Source organism: Nansenia antarctica, assembly GCF_963989245.1.
Source record: "Nansenia antarctica genome assembly, chromosome: 4".
Lineage (NCBI taxonomy): Eukaryota > Metazoa > Chordata > Actinopteri > Argentiniformes > Microstomatidae > Nansenia > Nansenia antarctica.
Genome location: NC_137689.1, coordinates 10,096,834 through 10,123,698, shown reverse-complemented (window position 1 = coordinate 10,123,698; position 26,865 = coordinate 10,096,834). Strand labels below are relative to the sequence as shown.

Below are 26,865 nucleotides of genomic sequence, written 5' to 3'. Positions count from 1 at the left end.
TGTGGTGCTGCAGTCTGTCTGCCTCCCACCCCTCTCCTGTCCTCCCCTCTCCTCTCCTACCCCCCGCTCCCTTCCCCTCCCTTCTGCTCTCCCCTCCTCCCCTCCTCTCGTCTTATCTCCTTTCCTGTCCTCTCCACATAACCCCATTAAGGTCTGTTCTATCGATTACATCACCCATCTAATGACTGCCACAGGCTCCTGCGAAAGCCCCCAGAAACCCAGCGTGCATCCCAATGGTTAACACACCCTCTGATCTGTCTATACCGCCGCTGGATAGATCACCATTGAAGGTCCGCTATGGATCACATCCCCCAAAACATGCACACATCGGCAGGCACCACCTGTTCCGCTGCTCCTAATGAATGCCAGAGTGCATAAAAAAGGAAGTAGGTCTACATGGATGCTTTGAGAGAATGTGGAATGCAAGAAGGTCAAAACGGACCATTGTCATTGAATATTCCAAACATAAGCCTTTTTCACCCATTGCACGTTGCAACCAGCCATGTAGTGCAGCCAGATGAGAGATGAGAGTATCTCTAAATAAATCAGTTCGAGCCAATAACGACCAGTACAGAGCTGAGGGCCATCAAACTGTAATACTGTTCACTGCAGCAAGCGAAGCACCCTCTCTCTCTCTCTCTCTCTCTCTCTCTCTCTCTCTCTCTCTCTCTCTCTCTCTCTCTCTCTCTCTCTCTCTCTCTCTCTCTCTCTCTCTCTCTCTCTCTCTCTCTCTCTCTCTCTCTCTCTCTCTCTCTCTCTCTCTCTCTCTTTATCTCTCTGTCTCTCTCTCTTCTTCTCTCTCTCTCACTCTATTACTCAGTGTCTCTTTCTATTTCTCCCTTTCTCTCCCTCCTGCTCACTTGTATTTTCTATCCCTTTCGCTGTCTCTTGATGTCTCTCTACCTCTCCCTCCTCCCTCCAGACCTTGTTTTCTCACTCTGCCATTTTCGTTGTACTGCATTGAAGCTTTCTATCTCTTATGACCCCCTCCCCAGGACATGATCAGGAACGAACGCGCACACACATGCACTCACGCGCACTCACACACACACACACACACACACACACACACACACACACACACACACACATCTCTGTGGGTCTGATCCTCTTTTTCCAGATTAGCTCTGCTCTCTCTCTCTTAGGGTCTGAGTGATGTGTCAGTGCAGGCAGGGTGAGAGAGAGAGAGAGATAAAACTCCATGAGATATCACTCTTTTACCACCTGTCATCCCAAACCTCTCCCCCGCCCCCATTATCGCACCTTGGATACAAGTTCACCATCTAAGCCCCCCCTCCCCTCCATCCATATCCACAGCAGACAGCTGATGCCCCAAGCCCACTGTATACAGCTACTAGTCCAGAGACACCTTTAAAAGGCTGCAGCCCAGACCGCCGTTAAACAGTTGTGCCATTTAGGGCTGTCACCGTGGCAACTACTCTGGATACATCCAGTACAATAAAGAGGCAACATAAAAGAGTTATATCTCATGGAGTTTTATCTCTCTCTCTCTCTCTCTCTCTAACTCTCCTTCCCTCTCTCTCTAACTCTCTCTCTCTCTAACTCTCCCTCCTCCTCTCTCTCTCTCACCCTGCCTGCACTGACACTCAGATCACTCAGACCCTAAGAGAGAGAGAGAGAGAGCAGAGCTAATCTGGACAAAGAGGATCAGACTCACTGAGAGGTGTATATGTGTGTGTGTGTGTGTGTGTGTGTGTGTGTGTGTGTGTGTGTGAGTGTGTCTGTCTGTCTGTCTGTCTGTTTGTGTCTGTCTGTGTTTTGCCATCAATTATCCCGACGTGATGATCAAACGCGTTCATAAAACCGAAACCTTGACTGAGGAACCTTGACTGAGGAACCTTGACAGAGGGATGGTGAGACAGAATATCATATTTGCTTAGAGCTCAATAACAGACTGGACATAAATAACCCACAGTCAGACAGACATCAATCATGCAGTCAGACAGACAGACATCAATCCACATGCAGCTGAGTAACATAAGGCAGGAGGGAGCCATGCGAATGATTGAACACATCCAAACAGATGTAAATAAATAAAAAGGTGAAATCAGCAATCAGAAAGTGCGCGGGTAGAACAGGGATACGGAAAACATAAAACAAATGAAAGAGACAAATGGGCTTTGTGACAATACTTTGTCACAATTTTTTTTTTTTTACAATTATTTGAAATCTGATTAGAAAAATCCAGGCACCTGTTGTATGGCATGGGATAGTAATCAGCGTATCAACTAACACTTCCACTGTGTGTCCAACACATCACTCCCACAGCACCTCTCCTTCTCATCTCTATGACTCAGACTGTGTATGAGAGGATGTCTGTTCTGGTCTAGGACACCAGCCCCAAGGCTGCTTTCACAGGAGTGAGTGTTGTCACGGATACGGCAACCGAAGAAAAAAAAAAAAACACAGTGGCGCTAAACACATTCTGCATTCTGCATTCAGCGCCGCAGCACTTTGGGTCATCTGTTGGATTATGGACTTACATTATCTTAAAATGTCATATTTCACATACTCAAATATACAGTATCAGTCCAAAGTTTCGCTTTCCTATTCAATGGGAGAAGTGTGTCCAAACTTCTGACTGGCACTGTACTCATACATAACACTTGTTCCAATGCGCGTGACAAGTGTTGAGGGGGCGTTGAGCCTCCTGCTGTGCTGTCACAGGAAGTGCGAGACGGGAGAGAGAGAGAGAGGCTCCTTTAAGCACACAGCCGCTGAAGTGGGTGAGCCTACGCGGACGACTCGCTGCGGGCGACAAAAAAGGTGAAGGCTCAGCGTCCACATGGCACCAGATAAACCTATTAACCAAGGCTAAGAACAGGAGCGGCTCTGAACCCGGGACCTGGCGTTTTGTTCGCCTTAACGTGGAGAGAACCAAAGCCGCTTTCCACTTCCTCTCATTCAAACATTGCTCGGATTTACTCCAAGCAAACCGGAGTGGAAGGCCGTGGAGGAAAAAAAAAAAAAAAGTCTCTCTCCGCTACTTAGGTTTCTGAGCGAGGAATGCTCGGCCCCGATTGAAATTCCGTCCGAACCCCCCCCCCCCCCCCCCCGGTGCATTGATCTCAATTTCTGCGGGGTTCAGTAAACACGACATTGTGCACCTACAAATCAAGTAATTAACACTTAAAATGCAACTGGGCCGACTGCGGGCCGATCAAGGTCGTGTTCGGCGTTTTTAAAATGGAAGAAGGGAGGAAGTTATCATTTGAACTTTCCTGTTTTGGTCTCGGTTGGAGTGAGGGCTGAATGGCAAACGAGGTTGGGATGGGCGCGGCGGGGGAGACAGCCAGAACACTGTCTGACACCTCAGCTAGGATCTTTCAAAGCCTTTGTTGTCTGACAGGGTCTGTCTCTGGGTGTGTGTTATTCCAGAGCTGACTATACTGAAAGAGAGCCACGTAGTCTAGCCAAGATGTCTTCATACCCCTTCACTAGAACAGCCATGGGAGGGGGTCATTTGACCAAGTGAGTATAGTGGCCAAAGTATACTTTTGCACTCAATCGAATTTCAGGACCCTTCTGTCATGGCTTTTCCTAGATATGTGAGTTCGACCACCCAGGATCCTTAACATTTTCAAAATCACATCAGGATAAGCTAGTATAAAGCAATCTTGCAGTTTTTCTGTGTAGGAGTTTTTTGTGTGTGTAAGTAGCAGCTTCCCGTTCTGGTCATTTGACCCCAGAGGCAGTGCTAAGAGTAGGTGAAACAGGCACAGCTGTCCTTGTGTTAATTCACAGCAATTCAAAGCAAAAGCCGGGCTTCGGAACTACTTGTTGGTTCACTCCACACGACCCGTTCCAGGTGCTGTTGCGTACTCTAACTCACACTAACACAAACACATTAGAGACGAAACAGGAGGTAGATGAGATCGATGATGAGGGTCAGAACTCACAAGCAGTGGACATCAGAGGATCTCCTCAGGAGGGCTCTACGTGGTAAAATGTATGTTCAGTATTACCATGGTGATGATGAGACAGTGAGACAGACAGACATTCCCAGCATCGCCATGGAAATGACACAGTGTGAATGACGGACGGACATACACTACTGACAGCCAGTACTGACAGACAGACAGACAGACAGACGTTGCCATGTCCAGCGTTGCCATGGATACGATGACACAGTCACAAGTGACAGAGTGAGAGGCAGACAGACAGACGGACGGACAGACAGACGGACAGACAGACGGACACACAGACAGACGGACGGAGGGCGGGTCACCAGACGCAGAGCGAGAGGCGGGCGGTCGGTCGTATGATGGTAGCTACCTAGCAGCGCCATGAAGCAGATGCAGATGGCGAACAGGGAGCTGTAGCTCAGCCCCACGTCGTCCCGGTAGACGGCCAGCGTCACCTCACAGTGGCGGCCCCGGTAGCCGTCGGGGCAGTGGCAGGTGAACTTGGAGGGCGACTGGGCCACGCAGGTGCCCCGGTGGCACGGACGGCTGGCACACAGCGTGTACAAGCAGAACTTCCCTGTGCCGTTCACTTTGGCCATGTGGCCGGGCGGACACCTAGGCATAGACAGGGGGGGGGGGTGTGGGGAGGAACGGGGGGTCAGGTCGGGGGGGTAGAGAGGAAGAAGACAAAACATATTACAATGAGGTTGTGTCTGGGTAAGATTAAAAACCAGGGTAAGACTACCAGACACTGGGTTCTGAGGTTAAGGTTCTAGAGGGATATATGAATGAATGAATGGTCTTTATTGTCATATATATACGGAGAGAGTGTCTGTCAAACAGTGTGTTGTTGTTGTTGTTGTGAGACTTTATACGTGTGTGTGTGTGTGTGTGTATGTATGTGTGTGTGTGTGTGTGTGTGTTTGCGTGAGTAAGTGTTTGTGTTTGTGTCTGTGTGTGTGTGTTTTTGTTTGTGTATTTGTGTGAGTAAGTGTGTGTGTGCCCGTATGTGTGTGTGTACCGGCAGAGTACCGGCAGAGAAACCGGCAGAGAAAGAAGACGAAACACATTAACCAATGAGGTCAGGGTTTACATTTTCAGTCATGACATAATACTGTCCTGATATAGTACTGGATCCTCCACCCACCGCAACCCTATGTGACCGTCTGTTCGTTGGATTGGAAAAATGGAAATACTCCCTCCTCGATAGGACCCCGCTCCCGTTATCGTGCGTCCCCCCCCGTCCCCCCCGCCTTTGTGTGGGTCGTGATTCAGGCGAACCCGGACACAAAGACAATCAAGCGGCGTATTAATGCGAAACCTGTTGGACTCCCGGGCACACACACGACGCATTTATCAGGCAGATGAGCGCCGGGGATGAGCGCCGGGGATGAGCAGCCTGCGGGCGGATGAGAAACATTGTCTTCCTGTGTCGTTAGCTCAGACTTTTAAATCACGGGCGTAATGAGGATCACAGAGAGAGAGAGAGAGAGAGAGAGAGAGAGAGAGAGAGAGAGAGGGAGAGAGATGGGGGGAGGGAGGGGTTGGATAGAAGTACAGTTGCCCACACACTGCCTATCACCGTTTGACTCAGGCATCATTTTCACAGACAGGCCCCTGCAGGACTGAGGTGGATAAAAGGGATGGTTGATCGGGGGCCCCTGTAGGAGGGGAGGGGGGGAGAGGGGGGTTGGGGCTCTTTGACGGGGAGGCTGATATGAGTGGATGTGTGCGGGTAAGATTAAAGACCAGGGTAAGATTACCAGACACTGGGTTCTGAGGTTAGGGTTCTAGAGGGATATATATACGGAGAGAGTGTCTGTCAAACAGTGTGTTGTTGAGAGATACGTGCGTGTGTGTGTGTGTTTGTGTGTGTGTGTGTGTTTGTGTGTCTGTGTCTGTTTGTGTGAGTAAGTGTTTGTGTCTGTGTGTGTGTTTGTGTGAGTAAGTGTGTGTGTGTGTGTGTGTGTGTTTGTGTGTGTGTTTGTGTGAGTAAGTGTGTGTGTCTGTGTGTGTGTGTGTGTGTGTGTGTGTACCGGCACTCGTGGACTCTCCAGAGGTCCACACAGGTGAGGGGGGGGCTACATTGATTCCTCTTGCAGGAGTCAGAGGAGCACCCGAGGGAGAGGCCCTGAGAGCTGACCACCGAGACCACCGAGACCCCCGAGACGTCCTCTCTGGCCTGGCCGTCCAGGGCCACGAACCGACCGTTCAGCCTGAGGTCCCGCATGCACCCTGCAGAGGGAGGGGGGAGAATGAAAAGCAAGTGGCACGCGCGCTCGCTCGCACACACACACACACACACACACACACTTTCTCTCACATGGCATGGCCGCACAAACTTACTTCGCATTACCCCCCAGCCACACACACACACACAACACAGTATCTGTTAGTCAGTCACACGCACACACACACACCACTTTCCCTCTGTCCTTCCTGTGCTCTGACACACACTTCACTTTTGAGGGAAATGCTTTTAAAGCCCCTTTAATAAACACACACATTGACTGCCTCTGCCTGAGGCAAGGCTGTCTGTCTGTCTGTCTGTCCACCTCTTGTGTTGGCTCCTGGGAGAGCTCTCTCCTCTTCCTCCCGCTCCTCTCTCAATGTCACATGCCATTTCCACCGCGCTGCACCGCACATCATCGCACCCGACTACACACACTCACACCCGCCTCACTCTTTATCTGTGTCCTGCCAACCTGCCCTAAGGCGCCCGTCATCCCGCGAACACTAAAGATGCATTTGAGAGAGTCGTGCATTCATGCAGTCGTATTAATCATTCATAATCGCCCAATACAATAGGGTGTAATCTTACTAGAAAGGGGGATTATGAATTGTTAAATCCTCTAATTCTGGCAGCACTTTATGAGAAAGTACTTTTCTGTCAGACTTTCCCCTCCCTCTCTCCCTGCCTCCCTCCCTCCCTCCCTCCACCCAGCGCATGTTAATCTCCTGAGCCCACAGCCCCCTTACCCTGGAAGCTCTTGTTGTATCCTGAGGGGAAGGCGTTGCCCAGCATCACCACCAGGGGGTCGATGATGATCTCACGACTCCGTCCGGGCGCCGCCGTGACTTCCCGCCTCCCGCCGCCTCCGTCCAATCGCAGGGTCAGCTCGTTGTCGTGGCGGTCCAGGTAAACCTCGTGCCACTCCCCGTTATCGAGGCGATAGGAGGGGAGAGTCAGGTTGTAATCTCCGTCTCCCAGGTTGTAGAAGACCACCAGCAGGCCCTGGTAGATCTGGTAGGAGAGACAGGCTCATGTTGACAGCTAGAGTATACTGGCTTTGCAAGCTTTTAGGCTTTTAGGCTTTTTGTCATCATGAATGAATAAGAGATTCTAGTGATGATATGATATGAATACCTGAAATAAACATAGATAAAACTGACAAACAGTCAGGCAAACAAAAACAACAACTAAACTAGGGGCCGAAGGCCTTGGCAAACAGATAGGGACTTGAGGGCCATTTTAAAGGCGTCCAGGGTAGGGAGGTTGCGGATCACCGCAGGGAGAGAGTTCCAGAGGGTGGGGGGGCTGCCACACTGAAAGCTCTGTGCCCGAAGGTTCGCAGGTTGGTGAGTCTGAAGACCGCAGGTTCCCTGGAGGGACATGTGGGCGGAGAAGGTCGGATAAGTTCTGGGGGGCACGGGAATGGAGGGACTTGTAGGTGGACTTGTAGGTGAGGAGGAGGATTTTGTAGGAGATGCGGGACTTGACCGGAAGCCAATGGAGGTGGATGAGGGTAGGGGTGATGTGCTGCCACGGCTTGGTGAGTAAGAGAACCCTGGCAGCAGAGTTTTGGAGATACTGGAGCCTGGCCAAAGTTGTGTTGGGTACCCAGAAACAGTACACCATTGCAGTAGTTGAATCTTACTGAACATCACAGACAACATCATTCCGATGCACAGCAACAGAACATCTTAAAATTCAGCACAGCCCCTTTTTGGACCAAAGTCAAGTTATAATACTTTGACTAGCCGCAAAAATGATCAAGAAGAAGAGAGAAGAGATGAGACAGGAATGGGAAGCAGACTCCGACAGGAGAAGGAGGGGGAAGAGGGGGGAAGAAGAAGGAGGAGAGAGGGAAATGACTGCAGAGGAATGGGAAAACGGGAATCAGGGATTGTGTGACTGTGAGAGTGCTGCAGCAGTATGGGGGCCTTGAGGGACCATGGTATAATCACACTAGGGCAGGATCTGATAAAAGCCTGCCACGCACACCAACAGAATAAAACATACCGCCCCACTTAATTGGAAACACCAGGGGCCAAGGGAATACAATACGGCTTCATTTATTTAGAAACTGTCGCTTCAATTCTGCCATTCAGAAGAATGTCAACTGCTTGGGTCCTTTTCAGTCCAGCTCATTTGAAAGAACTTTCTTTTCTTTTCCTCTGTCTCCAGCGTCTAGTTACAGCGTCTCTCTCCCTCTTCCTGTCTCTCTATCTCTAACCCTTCTATTTTCTTGACGTAATCACCCAACTTTCCCAGTCGGTTTCCCCTCTCCCTATTGTTTCTTCCACTGTCCTTTTTTCATGTCCATTGTTTCTCTGTCCATTAGCATCGTTGTTTTTCTTTCTCCTCTCTCCCTCCTTCCTATAATTAATTTAATAATTTTGCCATTTAGCAGACGCTTTTATCCAAAGCGACTTACAATTACGAATTACAGGGACATTCCCCCTGGAGTAACTGAGGGCTAAGTGCCTTACCCAAGGGCACACTAGTAGTGGTGTGGCTTCAGGCGGGATTTGAACTCACAACCTTCCGATCCCAAGTCCAACTCACTATCCACTAGACCACCACTACCCCTTCCTCTCTCTCCCTCTATACTGGCTGAAGGAACCAGCAGATGGGGTATAGGTTCTTCCCCAATTCATCCGCTTGTTTCAAATCAGGAAAGAAAAGGCAAAAACAAGGAGCTTCATTGATCCTCTAGATTAATCTCACAGCTGATCTCCCAACTCCACAACCAAAACAACCAGCCAAGAAAAACGTTTATCTTCCCCTGTGTCGGAGGTCCCCTGACTTATTACTCCCGACTTTCAATGGGATGGCAGGTTTTCATCACAACAACAGGATACCACCAGCGAAATGAAAGAGAGAGCGCAACAACAACAAAAAAGAACGAAAAATAAATCACGATTTTTCATCATACTTTCATGTTTAAGCAACAGGCCTTTTTTCTCTCGTCAGATCTGGGGGAAATAAATCAAATCCGTTTCGGCTACGACGTTCATGCTAATCACTTGACTTTCAGAGAGCAATATTCATCTAAGACAAACGGCTTATTTGCGAGCAGGCAGACAGTGTGTCTATCTCTGAGACTATGGACCAACGCTTGCTTCATTTCAATTTAAAAATGAAGGTCCCACCGAGCATAATTTGCAACACATCCATTTGACTAGTCCCGCGTCGACTGTGTAAACAGTGAAACGATATGAGCAGAGAGATGGATAGGAAGAGGGAAAGAGTTGAGTTTCTGATGCCCCCCCCGTCCCCCCGTCCCCCCCCGTCCCCGTCCCCCCCCGTCCCCCCTCCCCTATCTAAACTGTGAACTGTTCACCTCACTTTCATGCCTTCCTTTGCATGGGAAAATACAACCAGCGAGATGCTAGGATGCCTCCAAGGTTGTTTTACTTCTGAGAGATTTCAAGGTTCTCTAATGAACTATTAATTATATTTTGACCTCCGTGGGATGGCACTTTTACCAGGCTAGGAGAGAGAGATGTGCGCTGTGAAGGTACCTGATTTTCCTCCCAATTAAACCTGAATGGCTCCTGCTCTCTCTCTTCATCCCCTGTGGGGGTGTGGGGGTGTGTGTGTGTGTGTGCGTGTGTGTGTGTGTGTGTGTGTGCGTGTGTGTGCGTCTGTTTGTGTATGTGTGTGTGAGTGTGTGCGTGTGTGTGCGTGTGAGTGCGTGTGTGCGCGCCTCTGGATGTGTGTATTATGTATTACGTTCGGAGGATATTCTAATCACCTGTACTGCAAATTCCCCCGACCACTCTCAGCAGAAGCTCTATCCTCTATTTACCCTGGAAATAAGAACGCAGCGGTTGTCAAAATCTACTCGCAACAACATTGGCGCTAAGAACAGGGTTATACGTATTCATATAAGGCCACGGATTTCATACTGGCTGGAGACAAGACAAGGGGAAGGGTTACACGGCCTTTTAGAATGGTCAGCCTGTCAATTTCCCCTCCATGCCATGTACCAACCTGTCCTGACAGTGTACAATATCCCTGTAAGGCTTCGCCAGAACATCAGCTTCTTTCTCATAAGCACTGGGCATGATTGACTGAGGTGTCAGTAGTACCGTTCCCGTGAGAGTGATAGGGACAGAGCTCCTAGCTCATTGAGACAGCGCTTGAATCAACAACAACAGCAACCACATGATCCGTCGATACATTTCCGCACCACTGAGAGCTGGATTTTAACGATGTGAAAAACAGTCTCAGCGACAATGCGGACGGTGTTGGGGGGGGGGCGCTGGCAGAGGCGCTTAGGGGTTTTTTCGCCACTGTTTACTGCCACTCCGCCCACGTGAGCGCAGACGAGACACAGCGCTCAAGGCTTCGCTTAACTCGCGGTCCTATTGGTGTCAACCCAGCAATTAACATGGTCTTGTCGTTGTGCCATAACACAGGCTTGTGTGTAACAATGAGGCGCCTAGTCGCTCCTCAGCAGATCTGGCGACACCTTTCCAACAGAAAGCCCCAGGAGGAATCTGTTCTTTCCATCGGAATGGAGGAGGAGAGAAGAAAAAGAGTGAATCGAAAAAGAAGAGACACAAAACCACAAATGTGAAAATGTCACACGTTCTGATGCTTTGGTCCTCATATCGGCAACCCATGAAATTGTTCGGATTTTCTTTTGAAACACGGAACTACGTTTCAACCTCGTTGAGAATCACGACACAAACTCGCTAGTCAAGCCAAAATGCTGCAACGCAATGGATTCAGTGAGTAATCCCCACTGCTACCTAGGTAACTATAACACTACTTTACACGTTGTTAGCAGGCTCACAAAACAAGCTGTGTTAGTTGACTAGCGATGTGTCATTGAATTTCAACAACGCGGAAATTTATTCACATTTTTCAAAAGAAAAGTCCGATCATTACATCGGATCCCGATATGAGGACGAAAGCATTAGAACGTGTCACAAATGGTAATGAAATTACCCAGGCACAATATTAGCTACCATAGCTACGCAGATGACACCCAGCTCTGTGGCACCTGATGACTACAGCTCAGTTGACCACTTGGTAATATTATTGCTGATATATATGCATGGATGTCACTGAACGTCCTTCAGTTAAACCAGGACAAAACTGATGTGTTGATCATTGGTGAAAATGCTGAAAGGGAGAGACTATCTAGGCACTTAAATACACTGACACTGGACACCAAATGCCAGGTCAAAACCCTAGGTGTCATGTTTGATTGAGATCTTAATTTTGAGGCGCATATTATGTGACAGAATGTGACAAGGACATCCTTTTATCACCTGAGGAACATTGCTAAGGTGAAACCATTTCTTTCCCAGGCTGACACTGAAAGACTAATGCATGCGTTTATTACCAGTAGGCTGGATTACTGCAACGCTATCTTGTCCGGCCTAAAAAAAAACTAGAAACTAGAAAAATAGAAAGCTATTAGTAAACTTCAAATGATACAAAATGCTGCAGCATGAGTCCTCACTGAGACCAAGGAGGGAGACACATACATTTTACAATCACTACACTGGCTACTTGTCCGTTTTAGAATAGATGTATAAAACATTATTTTATTCGTTTATAAATCACTCTATAGTCATGCACCTGAATACATGTCAGACATGCTTGTAAGATATTGATATACACCAAGTAGGTCCCTGAGGTCCTCAGCACTGAACTTTTAACGGTCCCTTGAGCCAGGTCCAAGAGACAAGGGGAGGCAGCTCTCCGTTTTTTATGGCCAGCCTCTGGAATCCCTCGCCAGAAACCCTAAGGATGGCTGAAACTGTGGGAAACTTTCAGCGGGATATTACGACATACCTTATTTAATCGTGCTTTTATCATGTAAGCCTAGCTGTACTTGTGTCATAATTGAATCTTCTTGATCTTAAACTTTTCACGTGTTTCTCTTAAATAAAACAACTTTTTATTCTCCTTTTCATATATTATCTGTCTTGCTTTGTTCTTCTTGTTCTGTGTACCAATCGAACCGTGTTTTGATTTATCTGAACCATGTTTTTATGTATCTTTCCTCATTCTGTAAAGCGATGTGTGCTGCATTTGCTTGTATGAATATGCGATATATAAATAAAACTTGACTTTGACATCTCTAACCTGCCACTCCAGAGACGAGCACCTCTCTGAGCTCCTCTCTTACTATGCCAGCCTGATGCATACAGAGAATAAATCACACACACACACACACACACACACACACACACGCACACACACACACACACACACACACACACACACACACAACGCTGCAATCAGCAATCTCAACACATCAGAAAGAGGCAGGTGCGAGATCGAAATTGAGAAAACATAGCCCACCCCCCCCTAAAACAACATATCCTTAGGAGTGTGGGGGCTCAACCAAGCTCCTCCTGAAAGCGGGGGCTTGTTGAATATACATTAAGCCAAGACAAAGGCATAGCCTTGATTAAAAGTAAATACAGCGCCATCAAGTTGCGCATTCCCATTATGGGAATGTCGGCGCGGGGGTTTGCTGCAGGGACCGTTTCACACAGTCTGCACATGGGAAACCCAGGACATTTATGTCCTCATGATGAACACACACCCTGTGATGCGGGGTTGTCGGAAACATAGGAGAATGATGGAGGGTGTCAGGGAAATGAGAGGAAATGCAGTAAAAACACAGCTAGTATACATTCATCTCTATAATGTACGACACTCTGTGAGTTTTAATCTCTGTTCTGATTAATGTCCATCACACAGTATGGGGGTGAACGCAGAGAACATGTTGATGGGTACATGTGTGTATGGATAGACAGGAGGAGGCTTCAAAGCTCCAGAGGTGGTGGAAAACACAAGGAGAGAGAGGAAGAAGGGAGCCAGACAGACAGAGACAGACAGACAGACAGACAGACAGACAGCCAGACAGACAGCCAGACAGACAGCCACACAGCCAGCCAGCCAGCCAGCCAGCCAGCCAGCAGAGCAGCCAGACAGACAGTCATAGAGACAGACATACAGACAGACAGATATACAGCCAGTCAGCCAACCAGCCAGCCAACCATCCAGCCAGCCAGCAGAGCAGCCAGACAGACAGTCAGGCAGACAGACAGCCAATCAGACAGATATACAGCCAGCCAGCCAGCCAGCCAGATAGACAGACAGACAGACAGACACAAAGCCAGCCAGCCAGCCAGCCGGACAGACACCAGACAGCCAGCCGGCCAGCCAGCCAGACAGCCAGACAGAGAGACATACAGCCAGCTATACAGCCAGTCAGCCAACCAACCAGTCAGCCAACCAGCCAGTCAACCAGCCAGCCAACCAACCAACCAGCCAGCCAGCCAGCAGAGCAGTGTCTCACCTCCAGCCGTAGGTACTCGCTCTGCTCCTTGGACAGCAGGCTGAGGATGGAGCTGCCGTGTTTGCGGGTGCGGACCAGAACCTGCACCTGGGTCCGCCGCGCCGGCAGCGACGCCGCCAGCTGGTAGTGGACGTGACTCCGCCCGTCAAAGGAAAACTCTGGAACCTCTGGAGCCGTCAGACACAGACAGAACACCGCGTTAGACGTCTCAGCACACAGGACATGCAGTAGGCTTTAAAAAACGAGTTAAAACTCTGCACTTTTTGCACTTTTATTTGTATTGCACCTTGTTTTTAGTGTATTTTATCTATTTTATCTGTAAAATCGTGCTATAAATAAATAAATAAACATTACTTACTTACTTACTAGGCTATGATACGGTACATGACAGGGATAACAGGGATTATGAACTCATCATCTATATTCATCTGGACTTTATTAGTTCCATAACCTATACTCTCTGAAATCCAAATATAAAAACAGTTTGTCTGCAGCAGTGTGTCACTCCTAACTAACCTCTGAGACTTAGTCCACTTAGAACACTTTGCTCTGCATGCAGCTCTGTCAGGGGCCTCCTAGTGTCAATGACTCATCCCATGTCTACCTCAGACACACACACACACACACACACACACACACGCGCGCGCACGCACACACACAGCTCAGTCCTTCCTCCCACGCACTCCCAACTCCCTCTCATCCACTCCTCCGACCTCATTCACACTCTCCCCTCCCATTCACAGACTACAGACTTCACCCACTCACTCACCAACACATCTGATCCACCAGCATCAGTAGTGACCTCACGCATGTCATCTACAGCAGATACCTCCTCCACAGGACCTCAAGTCCTAAGTATGTAGATCAACACTTCTGACCCCTGTCCCTCAATACCCTTATATTAGCTAAACCCCCCCTGGTGTGTGGAGGCAACCCACTGGTATCTGGGACTGCCTTCCCCCTTACATTTAGATTTAAATTATTGGCTTTTAGCAGACACCTTATTCCAAAGCGACTTACAATCAGTACATTTGAGTAAGCAAGTGAATCACTAGTTCACTCGTCGTGCTAGAAGAAGGAAGATGTCTTTTTTAACCGCCTATGCGGTATCTTCTCGACGTACCTTGCTCACACTGATGCCCCGTGTACCCGGGTATGCACTGGCAGCTGAAGGAGCCCCACTCGCCATGGCAACGGCCCCAGGGCCCGCAGGAGGGGTAGCCCATGTTCACACAGCTGCCGTCCGTGGTCAGACACCCTGGGGAGCTGCCGGCAGACTCGGCCGGGGAGCCCAGGTCATAGAACTGAGGGGGGGGTGATGGAGGGGGGGTGATGGAGTGATGGAGGGGGGGGGGGGTGATGGAGGGGGGGGGGGGGGGGGGGAAGGAATGATGGAGAGGGGGGGTGATGGAGGGGTGATGGAGGGGAGGTGGGGGGGATGGGGGGTGATGGAGGGGGGGGTGGGAGGGAATGATGGAGGGGGGGGGAAGTGATGGAGGGGGTGATGGGGGGGTGGGGGGTGATGGAGGGGGGGGTGGGAGGGGTTATGGGGGGCGGGGGTGATGGAGGGGGGGTGGGGGGGATGGGGGGTTATGGAGGGGGGGGGGGCGATGATGGAGGGGGGTGGGGGGTGGGAGGGAATGATGGAGAGGGGGGGGAAATGATGGAGGGGTGGTGGGGGTGATAGGGGGGAGAGATGGAGGGGTGGGGTGATGGGGGGAGGGGGTGATGGAGGCGGGGGGATGGGGGGGAGTGATGGAGGGGGGGGGCATGAGGGAACACACAAGAGAGAGAGAGTACAATTATAAGTATTCACTGTAAGCATGCTGACCCTCGATTCTGCCCTCCATATCCCCTTGACGCGTTTGTCCGTTCACGCTGCAAAAGAAAATGCACCGTTTTCATAGGATCAAATCAATCTAGCGGGGGCAGATATGAGGTAAGGAGACGGCTGAGAACGTGCGGCACTGAAAGGACATGAAAACCTTGAGATCTTAAGTCTTCCACATAAAGGACATTAATAATATGTCCAATCTAGCCCGTTTATGAGTTCCATCTGTTCGACCAGAGCCGACTGCTCGTAAAAAGGCTGAGCTTCCATTGAGCCAATCTGCAACAAGCTAGAGATTGGGTCTGACCCTCGGTGGAACGGAGCGGGACACTCTTCCTGCCTGAGCCCCGTTCAAAATGGAGGTCACAACTGATTTAGAGACAGAATATGGACACTCCTTGGTGTGTGTGTGTGTGTGTGTGTGTACCTGTGTGTGTGTATACTGTCATTTGCGTGTATGTGTGTCTGTGTTTTTGTCGGTGTGTAGGGGGTGATAATAATCGTCAAAGCAAGAGAGAGAGAAAGAGAGAGAGAGTAAGGGAGAGAGAGAGAGAGTAAGTGAGAGAGAGAGACACACACACACACACACACACACACACACACACACACACACACACACACACAGAGAGACACAGACAGACACACACACACACACACACACACACACACACACACACACACACACACACACAGAGACACGGACAGACACAGGTCTAAAGAGATGAATATGAAGGAAGAGAGGTCATCATCTGTCCTTGTATATCATTTGGAGCTATTTCTTTCTACAATTCTTTTTATTCCTTCTTCAAAATCACATGTAGACATGGTGCATTGATGTACATCTAGCCCAGGATTGAGGGAGAGCAAGATAAAAAATAAAGAGTAGCCTTGAGAGAAGAGAGAGAGAGAGAGAGAGAGAGAGAGAGAGAGAGAGAGAGAGAGAGAGAGAAAGAGAGAGAGAGTTGTACTGTAGATCCAGAATAGAAACACAATTAAAGTCTCTAAAAACCCTCCCCATCTCTCTCTCCTTACCCAAACATTCCCCCCTGCCTCATGCCTGAGAGAGCTCAGTGGCACAGACACCCCCCCTCCCCCTCCCTCCCCCTCCCTCCTCCGCCCATGCAGCCCACCCACACCCTCCAGTCAGTGTTTCCACTCTTAACAATAAGAGAGGCATGAATATTGCATTATTGCATTGTGCAGTGGCTGTTTTGTAGCTAGCTGAGGAGAGGGGGGGGGGGGCTTTAGTGTTGAATACCTTTAGTTCCCTGTGTCACGCTTCATGCATTCCCAGAGGCAGAAGGAGAGGATGAGGACCATAGAGGCTACATCTCGACATGTCGGACCTGCATGCCGACAGGAAGAGTGTACTCCCGAGAGCATGCCCTTGGCGTGCTTGGCGATTGTTGTGACAACGTCCCTGACGATGACGTGAAAGTGTTTGGACCATTATTCTACACCACCGACACCACCGACAGGATGTGTGTATGCGGGTTAAAAGGCTAAGTTTTGTGTCCTTTATAATCGAGATGTTCCTGGGTTTAACAGGAAATACAGTAGTTACTGAAGAGGTTTTCTGTGTTTTATCTATGGGCTGTAATTAGCGAACAATAATACGCTTTATTTATTTATAGCACCTTTCATACGGAAGAATGCAGCTCATAGTGCTGTACAAAAGAAAGAAAAAGGCACAGATTAAAAACTACATAATTGAACAACACCATAAAAGCAGCAAAGAACGCAACATAGATAAAATGCTAATTAAAAGCTCAATTGAAGAGATATGTTTGTAAATGGCGCTTAACGATGTTTACTGAGCTTGCTTCCCTGATTTCTTTCGGTAACATATTCCACAGTTTAGCGGAATAAGTAATAAACGCAGCATCACCAACTTTCTTTTGGGTTTTTAATAGTAGCCTCCAATAAGCCTGCAGCAGAGGACCTGAGTGATCTTGAAGGCATATAGGCTATCAGCGAGTCAGTAAGGTAGGCTGGTCCCAGCCCGGTTAGAGCTATAAACACGAGTAGAAGGACTTTGATGTAAATTCTAAACAGTACAGGGAGCCAGTGCACAGCAGTTAAGACTGGAGTGATATGCTCTCTACTCTTAGTTTTTGTCAGTAGCCTAGCAGCAGTATTTTGAATTAGTTGGAGCCTCTCGATAGACTTCAGGGGAAGGCCAGTAAAGAGTGATTGTAGTAGCCAAGGCTACTTGAAATAAAAGCATGAATACATTTTTCAGCATCCTGCTGAGTTAAAAAACGCTGCACCTTGGCAACGTTTCTCAGATGAAGAAAGGCCACCTTGCTAATGTAGGAATTAAAACTCAGATCAGAGTCTAAGGTAACACCAAGACTTGTAACTTCTGACTTCAAGGGAGTTAGATTCCCAAGGCTGTTTAAAAGCATAGCCTGTTTGTTTTTGGTGCAAAGTAAGAGGATTTCAGTTTTGACCTCAATTAGCTTTAACAAGTTATTGTTTATCAATTTATTGACAGCTGATGCATTAGTATCATTTGGTTCAACAGAGATGTATAATTGGGTATCATGTGCATAGCTATGGAAGTTAACAGTGTGTGCTCTGATAATTATCGCCAAACGGTACCAGACACAGTGAGAATAGGGACCTTTGTGCAACACCAACTCTAAATTTGATTTCTTCAGCAACGGTTTCACAAAAGCTGTTTTGCATCTGGAAAAAAAGCCTGACTTCAGAGATGAGTTTGCAACACTGTCAAAGACTAGCTTAACACTAGAACAGCCGTGCCTTCTTACCTGCTATAAGATATATATTTACAATGCTAAACTGCTATTTACACACAACGACCACTAGTTGGCCGCTTGTGAATTAGCCTGCCTCCTACACAGAAAAACTGCAAAATAGCTTTATACTAGCTTATCCTGATGTGATTTTGAAAATGTAAGGATAAGGGGTGGTAGAACGCACATATCTAGGAAAAGTCATGAAAGGAGGGTCCTGAAATTTGATTGAGTGCAAAGATATACATGTATATATGTATTTTTACACACTTGGTCAAAAGACCCCACCCATGGCTGTTCTAGTGTTAACTGTGATACAGTGTATCCATGGTACAACATAGCCATTGTACAAATGCATCAGTGCTTATTGTATAGAATACATTGTATAATTCTGTATTGAGTTTCCTATGGCTGTTCTAGTGTTCCATTGTCACATTCATACAAGGCTATGCGTAGGTATGCTATTGAGTACTGTAGGTTCAATGCCGTCCTGTCTCACGGTATGCGGTTGGGGTGATTGCAATAGGTGGGTTGGTGCGATGAGCTAAATTTAGTCAAGCAGAAGGCCATATCTATGTCATTGAATGAATGAATGAATGAATGAATGAATGAATGAATGAATGAATGAATGAATGAATGAATGAATCGTTTAATGACCACACGACCTAGGTCGGTGGAATTTGTTTTCGGTACAGTTCAATACAGCAGTGTCAAAAAAACATACACACATTGCACATAACTATCACATGGACATGAACACACATAACCACAAGACAAGAACATATTTATAATTTATAAAGTGCAGTACGTCTGGCAGGGTTAGTGCAGTGAGTCAGGTGTTGAGAGTCCTTATAGCAGAGGGGAAAACACTGTTTTTGAAACGGGATGTTTTGGTGGCCATTGTAATCGGTGTGAAAATGCAAATGAATGTGTGTGTCGTAGGGTTTTTACCTTGCTGTCCACTACGAGGTTGCGTATGCAGCCAGTGAAGTGTTTGTGTTGGAGCTGTGGATAGACGTACGGCAGGTTCTCATTGACCCCTCCCAACTGCAACACCTGGGTCCCATTCAGATGCCTGGGGGGGGGGGGGAGAAATGAACAGCACTGTCAATCCAATCTGTCACTTACTCCTCGTCATCCCTTCATCAATCCACACTGACTTCCGTCCATCACCGTAAACAGCCCGGTCAGCCACAGACCTGGGTGTAATGGAGTTGCGGCTGACAAGCGAGATCAAACACACCTCAGGTATTGATTAGAAGTGGACTGACTGACTCACGGCCGTGCTGTATTGTGCTTTTACTGCGTTTCATGTCACCGTTTTTGCACTATTGAGGCCACGGTGAAATGACCACTTTACTAAAAGGCCACTTTATTTCCATGCTGATGTGGGGTCACATTTTTTTTTGCTTACTTACGTGGTTTATTATTATTGTGTTATTGTTGTGTTTTTTTTGTATCTGAATGCTGAAATGTCAATGTTGAGGAAACAAAGCCAAAGAATTTTACTCTTGTGTACTTGTACGGTAAGATGTAATAAAAGTGATTCTGATTCTGATCGACACATTCGATGTGTGGTCACCTGACGGCCATTAGAGATCTGACTGAAGTGACCCTGAAAGGAAGAGGCGTGACTACCTGTCCAGGTTGGGCGTGATCCCTGTGACCTCGCAGGAGGAGTGGTCCTCGGTGGTCAACCAGCTGCCCACCCCCTCCATCTCCATGATGGTGGCCCCAGCACAGCGGTCCAGAGTGAAGCGCACCTCCTGCAGAGCAAGAACAGACAGAACCTGATGAATCCAGATCAGAACCATGCACACAACCAGGTAGAAACAGGCAGAACCACATAGAAACCACATTTAAAAAATCGATGACGGAAACCTGAGACGAATTGGATCAGAATCAGATCTAAACCAGGTCAAACCAGATCAGAGCCCTGAGCATCAAAACCAAGATGGGCCAATGATGCCCTAAGGCCGTAGACCCTCCATGTATCATCAGGAAAATCAAGAAAATCCAGTCAAGATAATCTAAGTCTCTTTCAGGGTTTGCTACATAGTGTGTCAGTACCATGTATCTAACATGGTGAGTGCCCCACCGAATACATGCAGTACATGAATTGCTGGGTTAACTTTTCCAACCAGTCATCCTCTCTTCGGCAACATCTAACGCCTAAAACTCACCCCCGACCTTACCTCAGCGGCGCGTGTACGTGGCGGAACTTTTGCTGGATGTTTTTTTACATCGTCGTCGATACTGGAAGCATGTTTACTGCGGCTCTAGTGGGTCTCTACTGCGGAGCTGCTACTTCCAGCCCTATCTTTGTACATTGAGTTTGCCTTTTGATAATGGCCATCAATAATATAATGTTTCATTTCACTTCATTATAAATTGTTCTGGGTTCAGTGTGCTGACATCCATCCTTAATGAGCCATTCAAAAAGTGAAACGAAGCAGAACACAGTCGCGCGCACACACACACACACAGACACACAGACACACACACACACACACACACACACACACACACACACACACACACACACACAGACACACACACACACACACACACACACACACACACACACACACACACACAAAGAGAGAGAGAGAGAGATGGGAGGGTAGAGGAAGATAATCATTAGATGTTGATGCTGGAAGAATGCACCAAGATGACGATCCATAGAAACGAGTACCTCGTCTTTGAAAGTCGAGTTTCACAGTCAAGTTTTGGGTTCATTAAAATCTCTCTCTCAAACTGATTTGATGCACAGCCCACAGTTTTGTTAGTTGCGCACTCTACCTCTCTTTCTCCTTCTCATGCTGTCCCTATTTCCCCCTCTTTCACCACTTTCTCCATTAACTTAATTAAGATATCACCGGGGAAAGAATGACTACCGTTCTTTTATACAGAGCTCGAGAGCTGCCACTGCCATACCACTATATAATGTTTCATTTCACTTCATTATGAATTGTTCTGGGTTCAGTCTTTGCTGCCATCCATCCTTAATGAGTGATTAGAAAAGTGAAACGGTTATAAACAGAACGCAGCCGCGCACACACAGACAGGGAGAGAACAAGTGTGTGTGTGTGTGTGTGTGTGTGTGTGTGTGTGTGTGTGTGTGTGTGTGTGTGTGTGTGAGCAAGAGAACGAGAGAAAGAGTAGTCGACAAATCATTCAGAGCATGAGCATATCCACCGGAATGTTAATGGTTTTAATATTCCGCAATCGTGCCAACGACATGTCATTTCACGCGACACAATGTTGCCGTGGCAAGAATATACCGAACTACCGAACACACACAGAGAGAGAGAGAGAGAGAGAGAGAGAGAGAGAGAGAGAGAGAGAGAGAGAGAGAGAGAGAGAGAGAGAGAGAGAGAGAGAGAGAGAGAGAGAGAGAGAGAGAGAGAGAGAGAGAGAGGGAGAAATCACTGGAAAAATACTGCCCTTCACCTGATGTTCTTTTAACTTATTAACATAATATAATTATAGTGTACGTGAGGTTTCTGCTTTGAAACAGATAGTGGGAGTGTTGATTAAAAAAAATGATCTACATATTTACAGATGTAGACATTGAAACTGTCGTCTATGTTGCTGGTAGATCATTTTCTCGTCTGCCTCACGCGCTGAAAAATAGGCGACGCTCCGACTCTCTAGCGAGCGAGCAGTAGGCGTCATGGCCAGGCGTGCTCGAGAGCGCCTCTCACGCGGGCTGTATGGACGCTCTAACCTGTTAACGTGGGCGAACTCACACATGCCGCTGAGGTAAGTTGTCACCACTCACATTTACACCTGTTAAGTTTATTGCAAAGTGTAGTATGTATATTGTTGTATGTAGATCCGCCTTCCCTTGTTCTGTTATCCACTTTGGTGTGGTTATGGTTGTGATGTTCTCAATGTTTTCAACTGGCAATGTGTGTTGTTGTTTGTCTGTGTTTTGTCATGGTTGTGTCTTTTATTGCTTCTCCTGTTATTATGTAATATGTATTGTTCATATACATTATTATTCAGGGCTGCCAAGTTTCACCAAAAGTTCGGAGTGAGATTTTTTGGCGGTGGAGCGACCCAAAACTGTGCACGTTTTGGCAGCGGCGGCCCCTCTCTCCCACCCAATTATTTGTGCTAGTTTCCTGCAATTTTACATTTTGTTCATAATAAACCAGCACAAGAAATGAAAATAATAAATAATAACATTTTATAAAACAAGAAAAACAATCTGACAATATATCATATTTATGAAATCTTAATAAACAAATACAGTAGCCTACAGACTCTAAAAGAAAAACTGGCCTGATCAACAGGACTCAGCCCCTTGGTCAGCAGCAGAAAGACCCGTGGTCATCATCTTATATACAGTGCATTGCTCATAGATGGCTATCATGTTATACAGTAGGCTACATACCAGGGTTTTTCCTGGGTCAGAATGAGGGCTTGGGCTTTTTTTTGTAGGGACCCCCAATAGTTGTATTTGTATAGTAAATTGTAATTATTAATAATAATTATTATTATTAATGTACCTGGTTATGTTACAGTAGAGAAACAAAAAACAGTTAACAAAACTGAGTATTTACTAGCTAAGATTGGCAAAAGATTGGCGTGGTGCAACCGAAATTAGTAAACAACTAGTTTGAAACTAACTAGTAACAACTAGGGGTTTAGTAACTACTAAATGCCTGCATTTAGTAATGACTTACGCCATATTGGTGCAACCCAGTCCAGTAGGCTACCAGATACGATGTTGTAATGTATGCACATATTTTGCTACCACGGTTGCCAGATGGAATTGACAATGTCCAGCCCAACCGGTCTAAAAGCTGCCGAATCCACCCGTCCAGTGTGACCAAAAGTAGCCCAATCTGGCAACCCTGCTTGCTACGTTCTTGCAGCTCGCGTGAACACAGGTTCTTCCATCAGCACTCGCCTGCCGCTTCGATTGCAGACTCAAGTTAACGCGCGTGCAGAAAGATGCCACAAAACTCATGTCCGGTAGCTTTCTTTCAAGGAATTTCAAAAATAAAAGTCTCTCGCCGTGAGAAATAGAGATGCGGCGTGAGAGCGTGAGAACTGGTTGAGATGCGTGAGTCTCACGGTGATTGCATGAGACTTGGCAGCCCTGATTATTATGTATTATGCAATATGTGTCGTTAGGACCCCCTCGAAAACGAGATGGCCCATCTCAAGGGGTTTTATCCTAATAAAAGAAATGTACTAAAGTAACGCGAGGTTGGCGTTTGCGGTGTAATTTAGCCCTTAGGGACACAGCATGTGTGTAGTGTACACAATTAACTAACGGAGAAATCTTAATTCAGGCAAGGCTAAGGATGGGAATCAAGAACCGGTTCCATTTGAGTTTTTTTTGGTCAGTTTCTTTTTTTTCTGCGTCATGATGTCAAACTTTGCGTCTGATGTCAAACTCTGCGGTGTAGTATCAGATTGTAACGTTTTATTTAGTCGCAACAAGGACAGTATTCAAGCGCTCAGGCTATGCCACAACGCCTGGTATCGGTTTGCAAACTTTGTTTTGTTTATTTTATCAGTCGAGATTTGTTTTCTAAGTTCTATCCGTTTAACCTTGTGTGGTGTTCTGGACTGGTTGACCCAAAATGACCCATTTATGTTGACTGAAAGAGAAATGGTAAAAGAATACATGTTTTCAATCTGAAACTCCATGGCCGTGGCGCTTATATTCTATGAAAAACATGTACAAGGCAACACATTCAGTACACATGATACAATACCCCAACAAATACATGTCCTTCATAAGATGCTCGGGTCAATGTGACATACACAGAGACACACAGAAACTGTGCAACATTGTAAAGTGTAACATTGTAAACACATTGTCACACATCATGTCACACTGTACCCCTCGCCCTTGCACATCCTGGGAGGGACAAAGGAGAGAAACAGCTCTCCGTCACAGTGTATAGGTCACTGCATTTACAGCCCTCCACCAGCAACATGAATACAAGACTCCAGAGGGCCTTGGAGATACAATTTTGAAGAGATGAGCAACATGGTGAGAAGGATGTTTTTTGTTTTCTTTGTGATTCTGAAAGTACATTTGAAGATTAACTTTACTCTGAGCGTCCTCCGAAGGAGCCCCAGAGCCAGCCATTGGAGGAGCCCACACAATATTTGTCCATGAATAATAATAATAATAATAATAATAATAATAATACATTAGACTTATATAGCGCTTTTCTCTAGACACTCAAATACGCTTTACAAACTGAAAAGGTTGAGTAGTAGGCTAATAATAAAAAGAAACAAAAAATAAATAAAAGAAAGTATAGGGGTCTAACTAATTTTGAGATTACTAAATCTAAATCTAGTGTCTTTGTAGGACAATCTACTCTGTATACTACAATTACACCTAGATTAAAATGTTGAATTTTGAATTCAATTCAATTGAATTTTCAATCTGGCCATTAAAAAAATGTAATGGCCAGATTGAATTGTCTTCATCCCCAATGAGAGAACCCTCCCGCCTCTCAGCTGATAACATAATAAGGATGGTACCAGGGATAATGCGTATATGCTACTAACACCATTAGCATCCTTACAGCTTTGATTATAATTAGATGAATGTGAAAATAATCAATTGAGAATATTAGTTCAAAATAATAAACATCAATGAAAACATTGTTTCATTTAGATAAGTATGATTTATGACACCCAAGTCTTTATTATAGTGGATTTTGCATTTTCAAAGTTGGGAGCATCATGTACATCATGATGTCCCGGGTCAATTTGACCCGAACAGTACCAAAGGGTCCAAAAAGTGAACATCACACAAGGGTTAAGAAAAGGAGCATTGGAATTAATTTTGTTCAAATGTTAATGTTAAAGGCAGTGTAAGGCAGATATTCTACACTGTGTTCAGAGACTCAAGAGATCCTAAAACAGCTGTGTTGAGGCTGAAAGCCTGTGCAGGCCTACTCCCCCCCCCCCCGACAGATAATTGATCAGGAATCGATAAAGGAACCGCTAAAGAATCAGATCGATAAGCAGAATCGATCATGGCATCGATATCGATAACATCCTATCAATTCCCATCCCTAGGCGGGCCCCTATAGCGGGACCCTTTCAATAAAAGTGCATTGAGTTCGATAAGCACACTCATTTCCTGCTTTCATACATACCCATTATGCCTGGCAGTTAAAATGTAGTTTGCAAATACAATACAGATACCATTTATTTATTTATTTTTATATACATTTCTCAGAAAGAGCCTGAGGCTGTTTTCGAAGTGTGGAGGCAAAGACAGCTGCAATTTCCGACATGTCGAGCCAAAGCGACATTTATGTAAGTTATGGATTGATGAGGCTAAACGGAGTCCAAAACACACACTGTTGCTGTAAGGCCAATATATGGAAGACACACACACACACACACACGTACACACACACACATGCACACACACACCTGTTCGCATCCAACTTTCCCTGTAATATTCTACATTGAATTTGAAGGTGTGTGGAACAGCCTATGGTCCGCACACACATACACGCGCACACACACGCGCCATACGCGCACACACACACACACACACACACACACACACACACACACACTCACTCACGTACACACACACTCACGTACACACACACACACACACACACACACACACACACACACTCACGTACACACACACCTGTTCGCATCCAACTTGCCCTGTGATGTTCAACACTGAATTGGAAGGTGTGTGGAACAGCCTATGGTCCTTATTGGAGGTGAGGTCCCCAGGGGTGGGTATGTGCATGGCACTGGGCACTGGGCACAGCCTCAGAGACACTCACCTTACTGTTGCTCCTCACGTCCAGCCGGTGCCACCGTCTGTCTGCCACGTCCACGTTGCCTGGCAACTGGAGGACCAACGTACCCGAGCCGTGGTTTATCTTTAGGGTTGGAGTACCATCGATCAGCTCTACATTGAGAGAGAGAGAGAGAGAGAGAGAGAGAGAGACGGGGGGGGGGGGGGGACACTGATGTGAGGACATAGATTCAGATCAGGGGATCACAGTTAAGGGTGCTCCAATCCCGTCGTCAGAACAATCACCTTCAGATAACTGTACAGCCGAGTGACCATCAGACACAACCACCACTGTGTTACACTTCTGTACTCATCACTGTAAGACGCTCTGGCACACAGGAACTCGCTGTCCTCAGCCAGTAACAATATAACCAACCTTGAAGATCCACACAGTACATCCAAATGAAATATACTTCACATTTCAGCGACCGACCTGGAGAATATTGATAGAATTAAATGAAAATGAAGACAGAACTAAATGAAATGCAACTGAATTAATCAAACGTTCAGAGCGTATGGGGACAGAATTAAATGCAACCAACAGTCAGACATCTCTCCACAGTCAGACTCTCTCCACAACCTCCTATAAGAATTATCGCACAGAGTCTGGTGCAATGCAATTATTATGTCTGCCCCCTAACACAGACAATAAACATATTAAAAAAGTTATTCTATTTTCTTACTTAGTCAAATGAGAAATTAAAAATTAATGAACCAGTGAAGCCTCGTCTTGTGTTTCACACTGTTTGCAAAGTATTATGGGTTTGTCAACCAACCACAGTTTTGCCCATAAATCAACATGTCTACAGTTAAAGAGTTCATCGTATGGAGAAGACTTAAATTAGATCAGACTGCATATCATATAGCTCTATTTTCTATGCTAGAGGATAAAAGGCACTCTAATTCTGGTGCTCACGGAAAAGTGTTGTACTCCTTCCTTCTTCTACATCCGTCTTCATCTAGCTTTCATCGTGTC

At 46.6% G+C, this 26,865-nt stretch overlaps 1 protein-coding gene across 1 annotated transcript in view; it reads right to left on the bottom strand.

The window, feature by feature from the left end:
* LOC308156916 (neural-cadherin) overlaps positions 1 to 26,865 on the bottom strand; it is a gene marked incomplete at both ends in the record, with an annotated part of 211,415 nt that overhangs the window by 5,076 nt on the left and 179,474 nt on the right. The window contains 8 exons of the mRNA XM_080530369.1: positions 4,297 to 4,541; positions 5,963 to 6,161; positions 6,906 to 7,170; positions 13,484 to 13,650; positions 14,607 to 14,787; positions 19,025 to 19,148; positions 19,712 to 19,839; positions 25,876 to 26,003. Of these exons, the coding sequence (XP_080386495.1) occupies positions 4,297 to 4,541; positions 5,963 to 6,161; positions 6,906 to 7,170; positions 13,484 to 13,650; positions 14,607 to 14,787; positions 19,025 to 19,148; positions 19,712 to 19,839; positions 25,876 to 26,003 (1,437 nt within the window). The remainder of the gene's footprint in view (positions 1 to 4,296; positions 4,542 to 5,962; positions 6,162 to 6,905; positions 7,171 to 13,483; positions 13,651 to 14,606; positions 14,788 to 19,024; positions 19,149 to 19,711; positions 19,840 to 25,875; positions 26,004 to 26,865) is intronic.